At 48.2% G+C, this 20,844-nt stretch overlaps 1 protein-coding gene across 1 annotated transcript; it reads right to left on the bottom strand.

Annotated features, from left to right (window-relative positions):
- Positions 1 to 11,375: 11,375 nt before the first annotated feature.
- Positions 11,376 to 17,618, bottom strand: SLC22A17 (solute carrier family 22 member 17). The gene is made up of 10 exons (XM_061430421.1): positions 17,326 to 17,618; positions 16,622 to 17,128; positions 16,426 to 16,529; positions 14,193 to 14,347; positions 13,452 to 13,617; positions 13,108 to 13,253; positions 12,920 to 13,025; positions 12,536 to 12,753; positions 12,145 to 12,256; positions 11,376 to 12,015 (listed from the first exon to the last, which is right to left on the bottom strand). The coding sequence occupies exons 2-10, from the start codon at positions 17,027 to 17,029 to the stop codon at positions 11,727 to 11,729; spliced, it is 1,704 nt and encodes a 567-aa protein (XP_061286405.1). The 5' UTR covers positions 17,030 to 17,128; positions 17,326 to 17,618; the 3' UTR covers positions 11,376 to 11,726.
- Positions 17,619 to 20,844: the final 3,226 nt, after the last annotated feature.

Here is a 20,844-nt window from a genome sequence, read left to right as displayed (position 1 = left end):
TGATTTCTCCATTTTATATTCCAAGTAAAAGTCCTTGGGTACTGCATCACACGCCCCAACCCTTTGTAGGCTGCATTACTTACAGGGTTTCTAAATATTTAAACCTCTGTTTTATTGAACCATTCCCTTCTGTTCCTAGGATGTTTTGTTCATGATTGATGTAGATGCTCTTTTTTATAATCTTAGGTTAAAGAAACAGCTTTCCATATTCATGGAGCCTTCGTCTGCCTCTGAAATGGCTTGAAATTTCAGGTCAGTATTGACCATCCAGTAATTGAGCATTTGATCATTTGTACTACCTGCTGTTAGGTCCTTTGTTAGATATTTGGGAGTCTTCTCTATATTGAAGTAGAACAGTGTCTTCTAAGCTGAGTATGGAAATTTCAGAGGCTGATTAGCAAGAGACTGGATAAGTAACTTAGGAAAATGTGCAACATCCTAATGCTTGATGTTCCTAATGCTGGGGAGGTATTGTCTATCCACCAGGGGGCAGTAAGTTGATATATAAGTTCTGTAAACTTGTTTGATCTTGGGAGGGTGAGTTGCTTTTTTGAACCTTAGTGAAGTTGTTCAGTTGTGTCCTACTCTCTGCGACCCAGTGGACAGTAGCCCACCAGGCTCCTCTGTCCATGGCATTCTCCAGGCAAGAATACTGGAGTGGGTTGCCGTTTCCTTCTCCAGGGGATCTTCCCGACCCAGGGATCGAACCCAGGTCTCCTGCATTGCAGGCAGACGCTTCACCCTCTGAGCCACCAGGGAAGCCCTTTTGAACCCTAGTTTTTATAGTTCTCTGTGTTCAGTCAAGTTCTCAACATCCTATATGTCTTCTGCTTTAACTGTTTGAACAACTCTTGCCTTCATTGTAAGGTAAAGATCCTTCTCCAGGGGATCTTCTCCACGGGAAGATCCCCTGGAGAAGGAAATGGCAACCCACTCCAGTACTCTTGCCTAGAAAATTCCCTGGATGGAGGAGCCTGGAGGGCTACAGTCCATGGAGTCGCAAAGAGTGGGACACTACTGAGCAACTTCACTTTCACTTACCTTCATTGTAGTGGTACGACAGATTGGTGGCTCCAATTCATGTTTCCGGAAAGGCCCATATGCTGTGAGGTGTGGAACTAAGGTTTCTCCCAATTTGATCTTGATTGATTTTTCCTGCCACATCCTGCTGCACATCTGATACACTGTGCACTCTTGTTGAGTTTTTACTTTATTTTCATGTATTGCTCATGCTGTTTAGCCTGCTATGCGTATCATATCTGTTCAAATCCTAAGATAGAAGCCAAGGTGTATAAGCCAAATACCACAGCCAGGAAACTAACTTGATTTCCTGGGCAGAAAGAATCACGTCTGCACTCAGGGCAAATTGCTCCTCTCTTTGAATTTAATGGTTTCATAATTTAAATGATTCCGTCCCTGTTACCCCACTGGACTAAAAATTCAAGGGCATGGATTGTGCCTTTGTATGGCCTCACAGCACCTGCCACTTAGGTGGTCAGAAAGTGTTAATTCACCTTGGATGGTCCCTTTATCCTGGACCTGCTAATCCTATCCTTACAAGAATTAAATTTCCTATTCTACCTAGTCTCTTCATTATTCATGTATCATCTTCAGTGATTTTAGAGGAAGTAGCTTGGGAAGCAAGTTGCTTTCCTTGAAAAACATTGGTTTTCTGTCAGTCATTCCTAGTAAACTCTCTTAACCAAGGGGCAAGAATAAGTCCAATCTCATTTGGATTCTATAGGCAGAAAGTGTCCTTGAGGAGAGAAGGGAAGCCAGTCTTAAGATTTCTCTGGAATGAGTCTGAATCAGAGGCAATGTGTGATACAAAATGAATGAGGACAGCCCAGTGCTTTCTCAGAATTTGCCTGACTTGTCACCAGCAATAGAAAAAAAGCAGTGGCTGGGTTTTTTCCCATAATGCCATAGCTTTCCTCGGTTTTATATGGTTAGATGAGTAACCTTTCTCAAATTATCTAGTTTTAAAATGTTGACCCAGGTAATGCCTTTTTCTCCTCCTTTATGCCTATGGTAATCATTGACTCAACAGACATTTGACTATTTAACCAAGTACTGGGCACTGTTCTAGGTGCTCAAATTTGTCACAGTAAAAGGAGATACTAAAGGACACTAAAGGAACTTGAGGGACTTGCCTGGTGGTCTAAGTGTCTAAGACTCCACATTCCCAGTGCAGGGGCCCTGGATTTGATACCTGGTCAGGAAACTGGATCCCTCATGCTAAAACTAAAGATCCTGAGTGCTGCAACTAGGACCTGACATAACCAAATAAATAAAAATTCTTAAAAAGATGTAAAAAAAAAAAAATTTTTTTAAAGTAAAGGAAATTGTGTTATTTGCTGAAGAAAGCTTGCAATATTTCTGACTTTTGACTTTCATCCCACCAGAAGGCTCTATGGATTTATTTGTGTTTTTTTTGAGATATAATTCTTACACCATAAAATTTGCCTTTGAAGTGTACTTAAATTTCAGCAATATTTAGTACATGTATTTATAGTAAACATATAATTTATACATATATATGTACATACATATAGAGTAATCATCACCATTACCTAATGGTGCATTACCTAATTAGGGCATTTTCATCACAGCAAACAGAAACCCTATACCTATTAGCAAGCATTCCCAATTTTTCCCTCCTCTGAGTCTCAAGCAACCACTAATACACTTTATCTACAGATATGACTTTTCTGGATATTTCATATAAATGGGCTCATATAATACATGGCCATTTCCACCTGGCTGCTTTTATTTAGCATAATGTTTTCAAGATTCATCCATGTAGTGTTTACCAATACTTCGTTCCTCTTTATGGCTGAATATTTCATTATACAGTTGATCATGAACTGCATGGGCTCACTTAAATGTGGGTGTTTTCAGTAAATACGTACTAGAGTAGTACATGGTCAATGGTTGGTTGAACCCATGGATGCAGAGCTACCTATGATATGGAGGGTAGGCTGTAAGAATTTTGCAAATTTTGAACCACATGGAGGGTCGACATTCCTAAACCCCCAAGTTCAAGGATCAACTATATAGATACACCACATTTTGTTTATCCGTTCATCAGTTGGTGGATATTTGGGATATTCCATATCTTTTTGACCATTAAGAATGTGTGCTCCAAACATCTGTGTATAAGTTTTTGTGTGACCATATGTTTTCATTTCTCTTGGGTATATCTTTTCATGTACTTACTGACCTTTTGTATATCTTCTGTGAAGAAATGTCTAGTAAGAATCTTTGCCTACCTTTTAATTGGGTTATTTGTCTTTATTGTTGAATTGTAAGAGTTCTTGATATAGTCTGAATACTAGACCTTTATCAGATAAATGATTTACAAATACATTTTCTCCTATTTTGTGGATGGTCTTTTTCACTTTCTTGATAGTGTCCTTTGAAGCACAAAAGTCCCTAAGATTTATGCTTATGTTTTTTTCCTAAGGGTTTTATAGTTCTGGCTCTCATATAAAGCCTTTGATCCATTTGAATTAATTTTGTGTGTGGTATGAGTAGAGGGCCAACTTCATTCTTTTGCATGCAAATGATGGATTTATTCCAGCACCATTTGTTTAAAAGGCTATTCTGGACTTCAGTGGTGGTCTAGTGGTTAAGAATCCGCCTGCCAATGCAGGGGGACACTGATTTGATCCCTGGTCTGGGAAGATCCCATAGCCATGAGGCATCTAAGCCCCTGCACCACAACTGCTGAGTCCACACACCTAGAGCCCTTGCTCTGCCCCGGCACCGCTACCAGAGAGTACCCCCAGTCGTCACAACTAGAGAACGCCTGAGTGCAGTAACGAAGACCCAGTGCAGCCAAAAAAAATAAAGATAATTTTTTTTAAAGGCTATTCTTTCCCCGTTGAATGGTGTTAATACTCTTGTTGAGAATCGGTTGACTGTAAGTGTGCAGGCTTATTTCTGGAGCTCCGTTTTGTCCCACATATCTATATGTCTGTGCCAGTAGCACAGTGTTTTCGTTACTGGAGTTTTTTTTTTTTTTTTAACTTTTGGCTGTACTGAGTCTTTGTTGCTGCGAGGGCTTTTCTCTAGTTGCAGTGGATGGAGGCCACGCTTCGTTGCAGTGCATGGGCTTCTCATTTCAGTGAGTGGCTTCTCTCGTGGCACATGGGCTGAGTAGTTGGGGTTTTCGGCCTCTAGAGCACAGGCTCAGTAGCTGTGGCTCAGGGGGCTCCACAGCTTGTGGGATCTACACCGTGTATCCTACCTTGCCGGGTATATTTTTACCACTGAGCCACCAGCGAAGCCCCTTGTAATAAGTTTTGAAAGTGAAAAGTATGAATTCTCCAATTTTGCTCTTTTTCAAGGTGGTTTTAGCAGTTCTGGGTTATTTACATTTCCACGTGGATTTTAGAATCAGCTGGTCAGTTTCTGCAAAAATGATAGCTAAGAGTTTAACAGGGATTGCAGCTGACTGTTCCTGAGTATCCACTACTGTCTGGTGCTGCCTCAGGTCTGGGGAGCATGGTCCTGGCCTGCAAGAGCTCAGAACACTGGGGAATAATTACTGTCCTATACAGACCATGCAGAGAAATACATTTCTGTAGAATCTATAGATCAATTTGTAGAAGGTTGCATCTCAACAATATGAAGTCTTCCAATCTATCACAGTGTACAAGTCTTGCACTTCTTTTATTAAATTTATTCCTGAGTATTTGGGGTTTAGCTATTTTAAATGGAATTCTTTTCTTAATTTCATTTTCAGACAGTTCATTGCAGTTATTATAAAAATACAGTTAAAAAAATAAAGATCGAACTGATCTTGGGAATTCCTTGGTGGTCCAGTGGTTAGAACTTTGAGCTTTCCCTGCTGGGGGCCCAGGTTCAGTCCTGGTTGGGGACCTAAGATCCTATAAACTGCATGGTGTGGCCAAAAAAAAAAAAAAAAAACCCAGAATACCCCAGTTCATTTTATATATTGATCTTGTGTCCTTCAAGTTCAATCTCAAGTTTAGTAACCTTGCTGAACTTGTTTATTTAGTTCTTAAAGGTGTTGGTTGTTTTCTTTTTTGGTGTGGATTCTTTAGGATTCTCTATATACAAGATCATGTCACCTGCAAATATAGTTTTACATCATCTTTTCCTTTGGTGCTTTTTACAGGCATATCTCATTTTACTGGGTTTTGCTTTATTGCACTTTGAAGATAATTACTTTTTTTTTTAATGAAGGTTTGTGGCAACGCTGCCTTAAATGAGACTGTTGGCACCAGTTTCAGACAGCATTTGCTTAATTCATGTCTCTGTGTAACATTTTGGCAATTCTGGCAGTTCTCACAATATTTCACTCCCTCCACCAATGGAAACATTACAACTCAGCAAAGCTTCAGGTGATGGTTAGCATTTTGTAGCAATGAAGTATTTTTTAATTAAGGTATGTATATTGTCTTTTATAGATAGAATGCTATTGCACGCTTCATAGACTACAATACAGTGTAAACATAACTTTTATATGCACTGGGAAGCCAAACAGTTTGTGTAACTTGCTTTATTGCAGTGGTCTGGAACTGAGCCCACAGTATCTTCCAGGTATGCCTGTATTTCATTTTCTTGCCTCATTTCTCCAGCTAGAACCTCCAGGACAACGTTGAATAGAAGTGGTGAGAGCAGACATCCTTGTCTTGTTCCTGATCTCGGGGGAAAAGCTTTCAGACTCTCACTGATGAGTACAGTGTTCAGTTCAGTCACTCAAGTCATGTCCGACTCTTTGCGACCCCATGAATCGCAGCACGCCAGGCCTCCCTGTCTGTCACCAACTCCCGGAGTTCACTCAGACTCAAGACCATTGAGTCAGTGATGCCATCCAGCCATCTCATCCTCTGTCGTCCCCTTCTCCTCCTGCCCCCAAACCCTCCCAGCATCAGTCTTTTCCAATGAGTCAACTCTTCGCAGGAGGTGGCCAAAGTACTGGAGATTCAGCTTTAGCATCATTCCTTCCAAAGAAATCCCAGGGCTGATCTTCAGAATGGACTGGTTGGATCTCCTTGCAGTCCAAGGGACTCTCAAGAGTCTTCTCCAATGCCACAGTTCAAAAGCATCAATTCTTCGGCGCTCAGCTTTCTTCACAGTCCAACTCTCACATCCATACATGACCACAGGAAAAACCATAGCCTTGACTAGACGGACCTTTGTTGGCAAAGTAATGTCTCTGCTTTTCAGTATGCTATCTAGGTTGGTCATAACTTTTCTTCCAAGGAGTAAGCGTCTTTTAATTTCATGGCTGCAGTCACCATCTGCAGTGATTTTGGAGCCCAAGATAATTAAGTCTGACACTGTTTCCACTGTTTCCCCATCTATTTCCCATGAAGTGATGGGACCAGATGCCATGATCTTCATTTTCTGAATGTTGAGCTTTAAGCCAACTTTTTCACTCTCCTCTTTCACCTTCATCAAGAGGCTTTTTAATTTCTCTTCACTTTCTGCCATAAGGGTGGTGTCATCTGCATATCTGAGGTTATTGATATGTCTCCTAGCAATCTTGATTCCAGCTTGTGCTTCTTCCAGCCCAGCGTTTCTCATGATGTACTCTGCATAGAAGTTAAATAAGCAGGGTGACAATATACAGCCTTGATGTACTCCTTTTCCTGTTTGGAACCAGTCTGTTGTTCCATGTCCAGTTCTAACTTGCTTCCTGACCTGCATACAGATTTCTCAAGAGGCAGGTCAGGTGGTCTGGTATTCACATCTCTTTCAGGATTTTCCACAGTTTATTGTGATTCACACAGTCAAAGGCTTTGTCATAGTCAATAAAGCAGAAATAGATATTTTTCTAGAACTCTCTTGCTGTTTCGATGATCCAGCGGATGTTGGCAATTTGGTCTCTGGTTCCTCTGCCTTGTTGAAAACCAGCTTGAATATCTGGAAGTTCACGGTTCACGTATTGCTGAAGCCTGGCTTGGAGAATTTTGAGCATTACTTTACTAGCATGTGAGATGAGTGCAGTTGTGCGGTAGTTTGAGCATTCTTTGGCATTGCCTTTCTTTGGGATTGGAATGAAAACTGACCTTTTCCAGTCCTGTGGCCACTGCTGAGTTTTCCAAATTTGCTGGCATATTGAGTGCAGCACTTTCACAGCATCATCTTTCAGGATTTGAAAGAGCTCAACTGGAATTCCATCACCTCCACTAGCTTTGTAGTGATGCTTTCTAAGGCCCACTTGACTTCACGTTCCAGGATATCTGGCTCTAGATGAGTGATCACACCATTGTGATTATCTGGGTCATGAAGATCTTTTTTGTACGGTTCTTCTGTGTATTCTTGCCACCTCTACTTGCCATATCTTCTGCTTCTGTTAGGACCCTACCATTTCTGTCCTTTATCGAGCCCATCTTTGCATGAAATGTTCCCTTGGTATCTCTGGTTTTCTTGAAGAGATGTCTAGTCTTTCCCATTCTGTTGTTTTCCTCTATTTCTTTGCATTGATCGCTGAGGAAGGCTTTCTTATCTCTTCTTGCTATTCTTTGGAACTCTGCATTCAGATGCTTATATCTTTCCTTTTCTCCTTTGCTTTTCGCTTCTCTTCTTTTCACAGCTATTTGTAAGGCCTCCCCAGACAGCCATTTTGCTTTTTTGCATTTCTTTTCCGTGGGGATGGTCTTGATCCCTGTCTCCTGTACAATGTCACGAACTTCAGTGCATAGTTCATCAGGCACTCTGTTTATCAGATCTAGTCCCTTAAATCTATTTCTCACTTCCACTGTATAATCATAAGGGATTTGATTTAGGTCATACCTGTATGGTCTAGTGGTTTTCCCTACTTTCTTCTATTTCAGTCTGAATTTGGCAATAAGGAGTTCATGATCTGAGCCACAGTCAATTCCTGGTCTTGTATTTGTTGACTGTATAGAGCTTCTCCATCTTTGGCTGCAAAGAATATAATCAATCTGATTTCGGTGTACGGTGTTAGCTGTGGGTTTTCACAGATGCCCTTCATTCCATGGTTCTCTGTGGATACCATGTTCCCCATTCTGTGTTCTCCATGTACACCATGTTCTGTCATATCTCTAGTCTTTGCACTGTTTCTTCTTTCTTTCTGTCCTTGGCAAGCTCAAGACTTTACCTGTAGGGTCCAATCCAAATATCTGAGAAGCTTTCCTTGACTTCCTCCAATAGGATACATCCAATCCTCCTTGAGGTGCTACAGCACTTCTTCCATTTCTCTGCATGTTCTGTATAGGACAGTAATTATCCCCCAGTGTTCTGAGCTCTTGCAGGCCAGGACCATGCTCCCCAGACCTGAGGCAGCACCAGAAAGTAGTGGATAATCAGTAAAAATCAGTTGCAAGGTAGCCAGGCTAGGTTGACTGAATGGAAGTGGCTTTCATACCACTTTATGTAACTTTTTAAGGTTAGAAATGTAAACCTGTATATCTTTTTAATCTCTCCCTCAATAATCCATTGTGGCTTTTAGTTGTGAATCCAGCTACTTAGAAAGCATTTCTAAAGCAGTTCATATTTCATCAGTACAACCTCTTCAGGGAAAGTAGTTGTTTCCTTGTTTGTCTGAAAATGATCTCCAGGCTCCTGGGGGTACCTTCTCAATTTAATATTACAGAGTAATACTTTCTTTCATGGTGTTTAGAATTATTTACTATGCAGTAAGAAGTAAACTATGCAGTAAGAAGATTGCAGGCTCTCATTTCTCAAGATCTGGCTACTCATTACCAGTCACTGCAAAAGTGACTGAGGTCCAAACCTCAGTCTCCCCATCTGAAAAAGCATGAAAATAACGTTTCGTGGGGTATTGATAAGGATCCAAGGAGATCACGTGGTTGGTGAATTTTAGAGCAACTGACAAGGTGCCAGTTGCAGCTACACACGTTGCTCCTTTCCACATAGACCATGAATTGCTTGGGGAGGAGGGACTGTATCTTTCCCTGTGGTTCCTTGATGCTTCCCAAATGCTACCATTTTTTTTGCCTTTACCTCTCTGCTTGAAGTCAGAGAGGCTGGCTGTCTCTTACCTACTCTGCTACAGGAGCTGCGCTAGCTTCCTGAATATTTTTATTTTCCTTACTTGGACCTTTTTTTAGCGGTATGCAAAGAATGTGTTCTTTGAAATGCCTCTTTGACACTGTTTCTCACAGTGTGCTTTGGAGATCATATAAGTAACTCCTTGGCTTTACATGGGATCTTCCAAAGTGTATTTATCTACCATTCTGTTGGTTCTCGCAGAATCTCTGGAGGCAGTGATGAGTATGCTCTCTTGTGTTATTGACCACTCAGAGCTAAAAAGTCAACATTGGGACTTTCCTGGCAGTCCAGTGGCTAAGACTGCGCTTCCATTGCAGGGGGGTGCAGGTTTGATATACCCAGTCAGGGAATGAAGACTCTGCATGCTACACGGTATGGCCAAAAAAAAAGTCAACATTGGAGTCAGTTCAGATGGCACAGACACTGTTGGGCAGAATGTATGATGCAGAACATCTAGCTGTGCGGGAACTATGGTAGTAGAACAGTCAGAAAGCTTGGGTTTAAGTCCTGGCTCTGCCTTTCACAGCACTTCCTTCCATTTCTTTCTTTTCCATTCCCTTGGTAGCTAAATAGGATAAAACTACTATTACCTATTTCAGGGTATTGTGAAGATTAAATGAGAAGGATTCCCATGAGTTCTCCAGTGGCTGAGAACTCAGAAGCATGGCTCAGTCCCAGCACTCTGGGCCTGGGATGTGGACTGGCAGAGGGGAAGGAGATAGGAACTGCAGGAATTGGGTAATGGGCCTCCCTTACGTGGAAGAGGCTGGCCTCAAGACTTGCTTTTCCTAAGAATTCCTCCTCTAGGACCGCCTCACCCTTTCCTCCCTCCAGGCCTCTGCTCTCCTTGTTGTTTAGTCACTCAGTTGTGTCTGACTCTTTTGCGACCCCATAGACTGTAGCCCACTAGGCTCCTCTGTTCATGGGATTTCCCAGGCAAAAATACTGGAATGGGTTGCCATTGCCTTCTCCAGGGGATCTTCCTGACCCTGGGAATGAACCCGCATCTCCTGCATTGGCAGGTGGGTTCTTTCCCACTGAGCCACCAGGGAAGCCCCCTGCTTTATGGCCTTTGAATTGAAAACAATGTACCTGTCTCCTGGGTCTTTGCCTGAGGTCTTCCTGCCTTTCTGAGTCCCACTTCCTTCAAGAGGCAGCCTTTCGATGCTCCAACCACTGCTGTCTTCTTCCTCATTAATATTCCCAGTGTTAGGTGGATTTCAAGCTCCTTGAAATCCTAATATCCAGGATAGTACTGGTCTGTAAATCTGGCACAGGAAAGATTTGCCAAAAGAATGAACAAATACAACTTTTTGAACAGCTATCATGGGTCAGGCTCTGGTGTTTCAAAGTTGAGTAAGACAAAGTTCCTGTCCTCAAGGAACTTACCATCTAGTGGGATAATTTGAGGCACATACAATATATTATCTTGTTTAATACTCATAGCAGCCCTTGAAGGAGGCTAGAGGTTGAGAGATTGGCCCAAAGCCAGGCCAGGGTTACTCAGAGGCAGGCCCTAGCACTGAGGTGGAAGACGTCTCCTACTGCCCCCTCCCCAGGCGGGGGCGGGGGCTAGAGACTCTCTGCTTGATTCCAAGGGTAGTGTACAGAGATTGGAAGGATGGGGAAGGTGCCCACAGTGTGCATCACTAGAGAGCACCAGCTCCAGGATCCAATTACATCCCAGCGATTACTCCTTAACTTTGCAATGTTGGGCAAGTTATTGAGTCCCTGAGTGTCAGTTTTGTCATCTGTAAAAGAAGAAGAGTACTGTGGTGGGCATCCACTGTTCTTACCTGGACAACACCCAGTCTTCTAGCAGCACTCAGGGACTGCTTCCCCCTCTACAGTTGGCAGTAATGGGGGTGGGGTGGGGTGGGGGTGGTTGTGATAGGCAAGCTAGCCAGTCACTGACTCTCTTGCCCTTTCTGGTTCTTGGCCTTTACTAGTTCTGCTTTTCCTTCTACCCCATGAGCTTCCGCATAGGGTAGAACCACAGCCTGCCCCACCAAATCCCTCTAATAAATTCGCTTTGTTGCTCTAAGTTCATTAGAGTCAGTCAGTTATTACTGCTTGCAAAAACAACAACAAAAACTTTAATAGATCCAGACACCTACCTTGCAAGGTTGCGAGGATTAAATGATTAAATGAAGTTTGTGAAGTGCCTAGCCCAGTCCTAGCAGCAGAGCAAGCAATCAGTAAGGGGTGGTAATTGTCTGTAAGTTAACATGGAGGTGGGGGCAGGGTGGGAAGAGGGGACAGGGCACAGGGAAGGAGAGGGGGATGGTTAATGGTTTGGATTCCACTGAGAGAAACCTTCCCCCGAGAGACAGGACAACAGAAGGGAGGGAAGTCCAGGCTATGGTATGCTCATTTATTCAAAATGTCTTTATTGAAACAGAATGATAGAGCAAGAAAGAATGAGGTCTGGGAGGATGTGGTTGGGCACAGGATGGAGCCCAGACCTGGTGGTACAGTGTGGAGCTCTCTCCCTGCCCCCTGACTCTAGCCAAGGGAGTGAACACCAAGCAGCAGCGGGGGGAGATGGGGTGAGGGCAGCCCCCTGAGCGCCCCTTCGTGTCTGGCCCGAGGTGCCTCTGAGCCTCGTGGGCAGCCCTGCCTCGCTCACTCAGTCCTCCCACTCTCCTTGCCAGGGCCTTGTGCTACTTTTCGGTATGGGCCAGCCTCCTGCCAGGGTGCTCAGAGATCGCTCAGAGGGCGGGGTTGGGGGTGGCAAGCAGCGGGACGTGGTCACAGCGGTTGGGTGGGGGCTGCTGCAGCAGGGAAGGCCGACGGCACAGCTCCCCATCCCGGAGCACCTCCGGCAGGAGCTTGCGCTTGGTCTCCGGCAGAAGCATGATGCTGAGGATGCAGAGGAGCGCACAGGCCGCCAGGACCACGTGCTGCAGGAAGGCCCCATGGCCCATGTGGAGGCGCTGGGCTGGGCCACTCAGCCCGCCGAGCGCCCCCAGTGCCATGATGAGGCCCAGGCCTCGGCCCCTGGGAGAGACGACAAGGCCCTGAGCCTGCGGCTGTGGGCCTCATCCCCACCCTTCCCCAGCAGCCGCTCCTCCGGCATCCCTCAGGCCCTGTCCTCAGAGGTTGCCCTGACAGCACGCCTGCTCTCACCGGACCGTGGTAGGGATGACTTCGGCAGCAAGGAGGGTGCTAAGGATGCCGGCAGCTTGGGAGGAGAAAAGCCCAAGGACAGAGAAGGTGGTGATGGCAGCCTCGTTCAGATCTGGAGGGCGAAGACGGGGCGTGTGAGTGGAGGCGGCAGATCATGCTTGGCCTCGTCTCTGCCGTCACCCCTTCTGATCCCTACCCGGGTGTGTCTGGGCATTCACTGATCAGTTGGAGTGTGTGGCCAGGGGGAGGGTTGTGAAAGATCTGGGCAGGATCTGGTCTGGTCCTGGGAAGCCTGAGCCAGGGAAGGGAGGGAAGTGGCTGAGTCCATGTGGGGCACCTCTGCTGGGGTTCCTAGGCTGAGCCCACAATGCGGGGAAGGGAGGGTGCTTACAATCCCACAGGCCCAGCAGGGCCAGGGATGCAATGCCAGTGAGTGTCATCGAGAGAAGCAGGATGCCCCGGCGGCCAAATCGGTCCACGGTGACCCCCAGGAAGACACAGGCCAGGGCCGCTGTGCCGCTGGCCAGCAGGGAGCACAGGTAGAAGTCCGATGGGCTCCCTCCTCCTCCCACAGGCTGGTAGCAGTGGCGAATGGCATGGGCAATAAAGCTGTGAGACAGGGCGGGGAGGCACAGGACAGCGTCTGTGGTGTCTGCATTGCCACCTGCAGCCTTTCACCACCCTGGTTGCCCTCTGCAGGGGTCCTCAGGCCTTTCCCACCCAGCCAGCCCCCATCCTAGCTACCGGCGTGGCCCTTGGCCCTGACAAGGCTCACTTGGTGAAGCCCAGGATAAGCAGATTTTTCCAGATGTTGCGGTAGTTGAGGAGGGAAGCGAAGGAAAAGGAGGATGTTGCAGGGAGAGGGCAGGTGTTCTCCAGGTCTTGGGAGAGAGAGAGGAGCTGTTAGAAGGAACAGCTGAGCACTCAGGGTCCTCCTACATGGGTGGGACCCCTGTCTCTTACCCTGCAGGGCCTCCTGGGCCTCCTCTCCCAGCATCTGCCCATGGGGCCGGTTCCGCTCAGCCAGGATCCTCAGCACAGACTGGGCCTCCTCAATCTGTCGCTTCACTATCAGCCACCGCGCGGACTCCAGAAACAGACCAGGCCAGCTGGGGGAGGGGGAAGGGGATGCACTGTGAGGCTTCCCGTCTCCTGACCCAGGATGGAAAACTCCCACCTCTGAGGGGCTGGGGCTAGAGCAGGCCTGGATGAGGGTCAGTGGAGAAGAGGAGGGGTCTGCAGGCTAGAGCTACAGGTAGGAGGTAGAGAAGGGAATGGCCAGACAACAAGTAGAGGGTGATACTGACCCATAAAACAGGAAGAGGATGCAGGGAGCGGTGATCATTCGCTGAAGAAATCGCCAGTCCTTAGAGACAAGGGCCAGGCCCAGGAACAGGAAGTGCCCCCCTACCCCCACCAGCTCCCCCGCCAGGGCCACCCGAAGCCTCTGGGTTGGGTCGCACAGCTCCAGCCCTGGAGATACAGCAGGGACAGGGAGGAGAGGCCGGGAGGAAGGAGGTGTGGAAGAGAGGAGGGGAGAGGGAGGGAGAAGGACAGAGAGCAAGGTCAGACCCTGCGTGGAGGCTGCAGCCACTGCCTCCCACAGACTAACCTCTAAGGCAGAGTGGAGAGGCTGTTTGGACCTCTCCTCTCTCCTGCTCAAACTTGGGAGGGCTTGAGGCTCAGAGTCCCTGTGGGGGCTCAGCACTCCCAGTTTTTGGGCCCTTTCACATCAGACCTCTTATTTGACTTTCACATTAACCCTTGTTCAAGCTCGTACAGCTACTCAGGATTTCATTTTTAAAATAAGGCTCATTTCCTGACAGCAGTAAGTCCAGGGCAAGGAAAGCTTTAAAGATCAGGGAAGGAAAGGGGTGTGTGAGAAGCAAGACCCCTGGATCCTTTAAAGGCCTGGCCAGAAAGAGCCAAGATTCCAGACAGCTGAAGAAGGGACTGAGGGGGTCCTAAGGAGCAGTGGCAATGACCTGGGGATACAGACAGGCAGGCATGAGCCCCTAGGGAAGGAGCTCTGGAAGGGTGCCACTCACGCATCAGGTAGACACCAAGGTCAACGCCAGCAAGCAGGAAGCCCAGGAGGAATCGGAGGGCCATGACACCCGTGGAGGAACCTGCAGCAGCACCTCCCACTCCACAGGGGCCCACCAGTCCCAGAGTCAGCAGCACAATCCCACGTCGGCCAAACCTGGAAAGCAGGGAGAGCCTCTGGTCACCCAGACTCCCTGTGAGAGGAGTGGCTGTGTGGGGTCCAGCTGTCCACTTTAGAGATAGAGACACGAGGATGAGGCCCAGGGGACAAGGGTTGGACTAAGGCTACAGGAGATGGGGAAGATGGGGACCCCGGCTACTGGGCACTGGGGCGTGGCTATTGTTCTGTGGGGGATGAGACCACAGACTCTCAGGGCTATTGGTCAGAGATGAAGGCATTTCTTCATGGAAGTGAGACCAGCCATCAGTGGGGATGGGATATTAGGGATATTAGGGGAATTGGATCCAAGAGATCTTGGGAATACAGATATTGGTCAGTGGGGATGGAGCTTGTCTTGCTCAGACTGATCAGAGGAGATGGGCTCATTGACATACAGGGTTGGAACTACTGATCTAAGGAGGTAGGCCATTGGCCACTTGTCCATGGGGATAGTATTGGTCAGTGAAAATGGAGCTCTTGATCTTCAGGAACTGAGTAATTGATTTTGGGGGGTGAAGCCGTTTTTCCATGGGATTGGGACATGGGTCTACTAATCCATAGGAGTGGTCAGTGGGATGGGGTCACTGACCAGAAGATGGAGCCATTGATCCATGAGAGTGGAGCTCTTAATCCATGAGATAGGACTATTAATCAGTGGGGCTGATCACTAACTTCTGAAGATTGGACAGTTGATCTTTGGGGATGTAGCTATTAATTCCTGGGGTAGATATTTCAGTCAAGATGGATGGGACTATTGGCCAGTAGGGATGAATCTATTAATCCGTATGGATAATCAGTAAGCATGGGGTCACAGAGCAGAGGAAAGAGAGACTATTGGTCAGTGGTGATGGTCACAGACTGTGAGTCAGTGGGGACAGGGTTCCTGATCCTTGGAGGCTAGGCTACTGGTTTTTAGGGGTAAGAGCATTGGTGTAATGTGGATGTAGACTGGGGTCACTGGTCACTGGGAAGGGGACACTGATGCCTGAGAGTGAAACTACTGACCCAGTAGGGTGAGACCATTTCCCATGGGGTTGAGCTTATTGGCTCAGGCTACAGAATTTAGGAGACTGAATTTAGGTCTTTGGATATGAGGCTATTACTCCAGAGGAATGATGCTACTGGTCTGTGGGTATGAGGCCACTGATGGCTATTGATCTGTGGGTTTAGGATCATTTGCCCACAGGGGTGTATGACTATTGGACAGTGAGGATAGGTGTTGTTTTTAGGGAACTGGATTATTGAATGGTGGGTTGCCTTTGAGCCATGAGAGTTGAACTATAAAGCCATTTGGATGGGACTGTAGACCAGTGGAAATGTCTAATAATCCCCAGGGATGGAGCACCTGGTCAGTGGTGATGGTGTCAAGGATCAGAGATGGAGTTTTGACCCCTGGGAAGAGCTGCTGGTTGGTGGGGATGGGTTTGTAGATCTTTGAGATGAAACCACTGATTCCTGGAAATGAGACTTTTGATCTGAGAGGATCTGAGAGCACTAATGATCTGTGAGGATGGGACTATTAGCCTGGGGTGAGGGGTGCTATTGTGGTCATTGATCCATGGGGGTTAAACTATGGACCCTCCCCAAGAGGGTGGTCATTTGTTTGAAGAGTTGAGCTACTGGTCAGTGTGAATGGGGCTGTTGATATTTAGAAATTAACATAATGATCTTTAAGAATGAGGCCACTGAGACAGAGCTAACAGTCCAGGTAGACAGTACTGTTAACAGGGATTATCTATGAAGATGGCAAGGGAGGAGCTTGGTGGTAACAGGACAATAGAGGAGGAGTTAGGACTTCTGCGGACCTAGGGGTTTTGGTCAGGAGGGATGGGGCCACTGATTCATGGATGTGGGACTGGCAGAGCGGGGAGAGTTATTCTGTGTGGAAGAGGTATGGTAAGAGTATTTCTTGGTGGAGAGTGAAGTTGAGACAGTGCTGGGGCCACCTGTCAATGAACGGGAGAAATCCAGAGGACACTGCAGAGTTGAACAAAGCCTCTTCAGCCTCTTGCAAAGGCTAGCTGCCTGGGTCAGCCTCCCTAGCAAGCCCTCCTCTCTACTTGCTGAGCCCTCACCTGTCTGCTGGGTAGCCCAGGAACAGGTAGCCGGAGGCGAAGCCCAAGATGAAGAGGATCTGCTCCAGGATCACCTGCCAGCCCAGGTCACACACCAGATCCCACTGGGGACGTGAGAGGGAGGAGCGGGTGTGAGACCCCCTCGCTGGTGGCGCGCAGCCCGCCCCAAGACCCGCGGCCCAGCGGGCCGCCTCACCTGGCCGATGGCGTTGGTGGTGAGCACCGGGAGGCCGTTATAGTCCCAGTCCTTGAGACAGTGGTTGAAGTCCGGCGGAGCGAAGCCGCTGCACGAGGGGTCCGTACTGGTGGCGAGGCGGCTGGCGGCGCTGGCGGCTAGGGCCGCGCTGGCGACGCTGACGCCGCTGGCGTTGGGGGGCTGCTCCCAGCCGGAGGCGTTGGGGGGGAAGGCCCCGTAGTGGCAATGCAGCGGGGGTGCCAGCGTGAAGATGGGGTCGGAGGCCAGGCCCAGCGCCACGAAGAGCACGGGCAGGCAGCAGAGGCCGAGCTGCAGCTGCTGGCCGCCGCCCAGCGCCCCCACCTGGGCGAGCAGCGCCTCGAAGCTGAGGGGGCCGGGGGGCACGGCCAGCGACAGGCTGCTGCCCATCCCGTCGCCGCCCGCGTGGCCCTCCCCCTCCCGCTCGCGTTCGCGCTCCCGCTCACCCTGCAGCTGCTCCGTGGGCACCGCATCTCCAAGGGTCCCGACCTGCTGGGGGTGGGAGTGGGGGTTGGATGGGTGGTAGGAGAAGGGTGAAGCGGAGAAAACCGCAGGGTAAGGGAAGAGGGCGGGCGCGAGCGGGAGGAAGGCGGTCTGCCGCGGGGGATGCACGGGAGGAAAATGCCAGGCGCTTGTCCGGGGGTGCGGGGAGATGATGGCGTAGCCCCCAGGGCGCGGGCACTTACTCCGTTGGGGCTGGGGGTGATCTCTACAGTGCTGTCGATCTTGCTGCCGCCCCCGCCATTGGGCTCGGGGGTCCCGGTGGCCACCCGGGGAGCCAGTTTGTCGACCGCAGGGGCCCAGGCGGCCCGCACGGAAAGGATGCGCTGTCTTCTGGCCCAGTGGCGCGCCCGTTGCCCGGACAGAGAAGCCGAGAGACCCCGCTCTGCAGCTCTGCAGCCGCGGGCGCCTCCTCCGTCTCTGCGATCTCTGCGCCGCTTTCCCCTCCCCTTCCTCCAGACTCTCCTCCCCTTCCAACGTCAGCAGAACCTTCGGTCCAGACTCTTCGTCAGAGAGAGGAAGGGGGGCCAGGACCCAGGGGAAGGAGAAGATGGGGCTCTGTCTCTGTTTCTTGGGTCTGCGGGCCATTGCGGTATAAAGGGAATAACTAGAGGATAGTACATCCCAGGCAGGTGCCAGCGATTCCTCTTTGCTTCCAGTTCTTCCTCCTCATCCATCTATCCATCCATCCATCCACTCACTCATCAGTACAATTTATTAAGTGTCTGCTATATCCTGGCCTTGTGCTGGGCTTTGGGGATAACAGGATGGACAAGACCGATATCGGAGTGGCTTACTGAGGAGAGAGACAGGTATACTGGAAAGGATGCATGCATATGGTGGACTGCACTGGGCACTGTACTCAGCCTTGGCTTTAATCCTCTACAAGACCACTTCTCTGGTTTCACTACCCCCACCCTGGCTGAGTCTCCATCATTTCTCAACAGCATTTGGCTTTGTTGGCTACCCCTTCCTCTAAACTCTTTCTTCCCTGGCTGCCAGGTCCCATACTCTCCAGATTTTCTTTCTCTTGCTACTCTTTTCTCTACCACAGACTCATTCTCCTCACTATCAGTCAGTGCCTGTGATCTTTGGAAGCTTGATTCTAGGTCCTCCTCTCATCTCATACTGTTCTCTCCACCTCAGAATCTCACTTCTGCCCACAGCTTCCATCACCCTCAGTATAAATAATATGAGCCAATATAAACCTGATTCCTACATTTACATCTCCAGTTCCCACCTCTCTTCAGAGCCCCAGACCCTTGAAGCCACCTCTTATTTGCTTTCTTACCCTGGATGACTCACAAGGATCTCAAAGTCAATACGTCCAAGACCAAACTCATGGTCATGTCTCCCCCATCCCCCCAACTAGGTTGTCTTCTAGCTCTTCTTTCCTCACTGAATGGCACTTTCACCATCCAACTGTGGCCAGATGCTCAGGTGACAGCCCTTAGAGTGCCCTCTTCCTTAGCCCCACTCTCCACCCCATGTCAAATCCTCTACAAAATCCTATCCATTTTATTTCCTGTGTAGTTCTCAGATATTCTGCTTCTTTCCATCTATCTCTGGCACCACTAGTCAAGATACCTGTTGTGCAGACTGCTTTAGCCTCCCAGTTCTTAACCGGTGCTCTGTATCTGCTTTGTTTCCAATCCTTTCTCCCTATCTGTTCATAATGCAGATGGACTGATCTTTTCAAGATACAGATGTTTGTGCTCCTTTCCTATTTAACAACCATCAGCGTCTTCTACCGTCAAGGTAAATGCAATATTCTAGACCTCATAGTGATCCCATACTCTCTGCAGCTCTCTCTCTTTCTCCAAATTCTGCACACCAGTCACACTGACATTCTTTCAGGTTTTCCAGTGCTACAGGGCCCTTGCATAAGCTGGTCCTTATGCCTAGAAGTCTCCTCTACTTTAGTCAAGTTCTTCAGCTGTCAGTTCAAGCATATTTGCCTCAGAGAAGTCTCTCCTAACTCCTTGAATTGCTACTCAAAGTATGATTTACAGACCAGGAACATCCACATCACCTGGGAACTTGCTGGAAATGTAGAATCAAAGGCTGTTTTCAGATACTTTGCATTTTTAACCAGATCCCCAGGTATATGTACATTAAAGTTAGAAATGCACTTCTCAAGATTTGATTTGCGCTTTTTTTTTTTGAGATTTGATTTCTAATAGGTTCTTCATTCTCTAATCCCAGGTAAGTGTTGAAAAGGATGTCCTGTCAATCTCAAGACGGAAATCCATTCCATATTGTCTCCACTGAACCACACTTCTAATTTGTCCCCTCTGTTCAGAAATTTTCCAGATATGGGAAAGTCTTCTAACGCAATAAGCAACCTCCCCCCCCGCCCCCACCCAACCCATTTCAGCATCTCTTCAGTATTTACTTTGGTGCTGTCACAGGCAACATTCCTTGGGGATTTATTTGCTAGTCTCCTCATGTCTATCCTGGAATTGCAATCCACGTAACTTTCTGCGTTGCTGGGCTGTTCACACGCAGTATCTTGTTAGGGCCTCACAACAGCCCTGGGAGATCACTACGTTCCTTCTCATATTAGAGAGGAAACTAGGATTCTGAGGATCTGACAGGACTTACCTGCAGACACAGGTACACGGAAGCTTGCATTGAGACCTCTGACTCTAATTCCAGGCTGATCTCTAGAAATTCTTTCTGGAAGGTGGTGGAGGATGGCCTCTGTTACGTCTTTAATGCCAACACCTACAGGTGAGTTTTGGTGGCCCCAGCCTTTGGAAATGAGTTTCTTTTGAGAGTGAAATGAGAACAAAGAACCTCAAATGGAGGAGGCAAATGCATGGGGAGAAGGGCCAAGGGACTGACTGTGATTGAATTTTGGGGTACCTCCAGTCCAGTCACTGTGCCAGGGTAGAATCTTGGGAAAGCAGAGCTTAAGCGATGGATCTGTGGCTTGGACTTCTTCCCTTGTGGTGAATGGCCCATCAATTTCACCAAGGCCCTGTGGACTATGGACTTCTAACACATTGAATTCATTGGCCCCTCAGCTCCTCTAAAAGGTGGTGTGTCTGGAAGGACAGTCAGCAGGAAGTTGGGAAGGGGAGTTTAAGGGACTAGACCCTCTTGGGTTAACCTAAGGGAGAGGGCACCCAGTAGTCCTTTCCAGTGGGTCAGAGTTGTCCTATGGCACAAAGCTGAGCACAGCTGGGGTGACCTCTTCAGCAGGGCACCATCAAGGCTCCCTCATGGCCTCCCTCCGCTGTGTGCACCTCTCTGATGACATCATCTGACATCGGTCTTGGAGGAGAGGCCTTGGTCAGGAATCAGGGCCTGCCTTCCCAGAATGCTACGTTGCAGACTATTCTTGGTTCTCTCATCCTCGGGGTCTCAGCACAGATACCACCTCCCCAGCAAGCCTGTCTAAAGTCTCCAATGGCCTCTCCCCATCTACTCATCTATATCACCCTGTTCATTTCATTACCAGCAACTATCAACTCTATGGCAGGTTCCTTTTTTTTATTTACTTGTTTCAGCTGACTTGTTTCTATCCAGCCCACCCCCACAATGGACCGTCAGAACTGTGCCTGGCACATCATGGGAACTGAGAACCTGCTAGATGAACAGTTGGAGAAACAGCAGAACTTCCCCACAAACCCTAAGGGCAGACTGCCCACAGTGTGTGTCCCAGCAGTTTGGCCGAGGGTGCCGGGCCTGCCCCCCAG

Source organism: Bos javanicus, chromosome 10 (genome assembly GCF_032452875.1).
Source record: "Bos javanicus breed banteng chromosome 10, ARS-OSU_banteng_1.0, whole genome shotgun sequence".
NCBI classification, from domain to species: Eukaryota; Metazoa; Chordata; class Mammalia; order Artiodactyla; family Bovidae; genus Bos; species Bos javanicus.
Note: the sequence above shows the minus strand (reverse complement) of the source record. Positions and strands in the feature narration are given on the sequence as shown.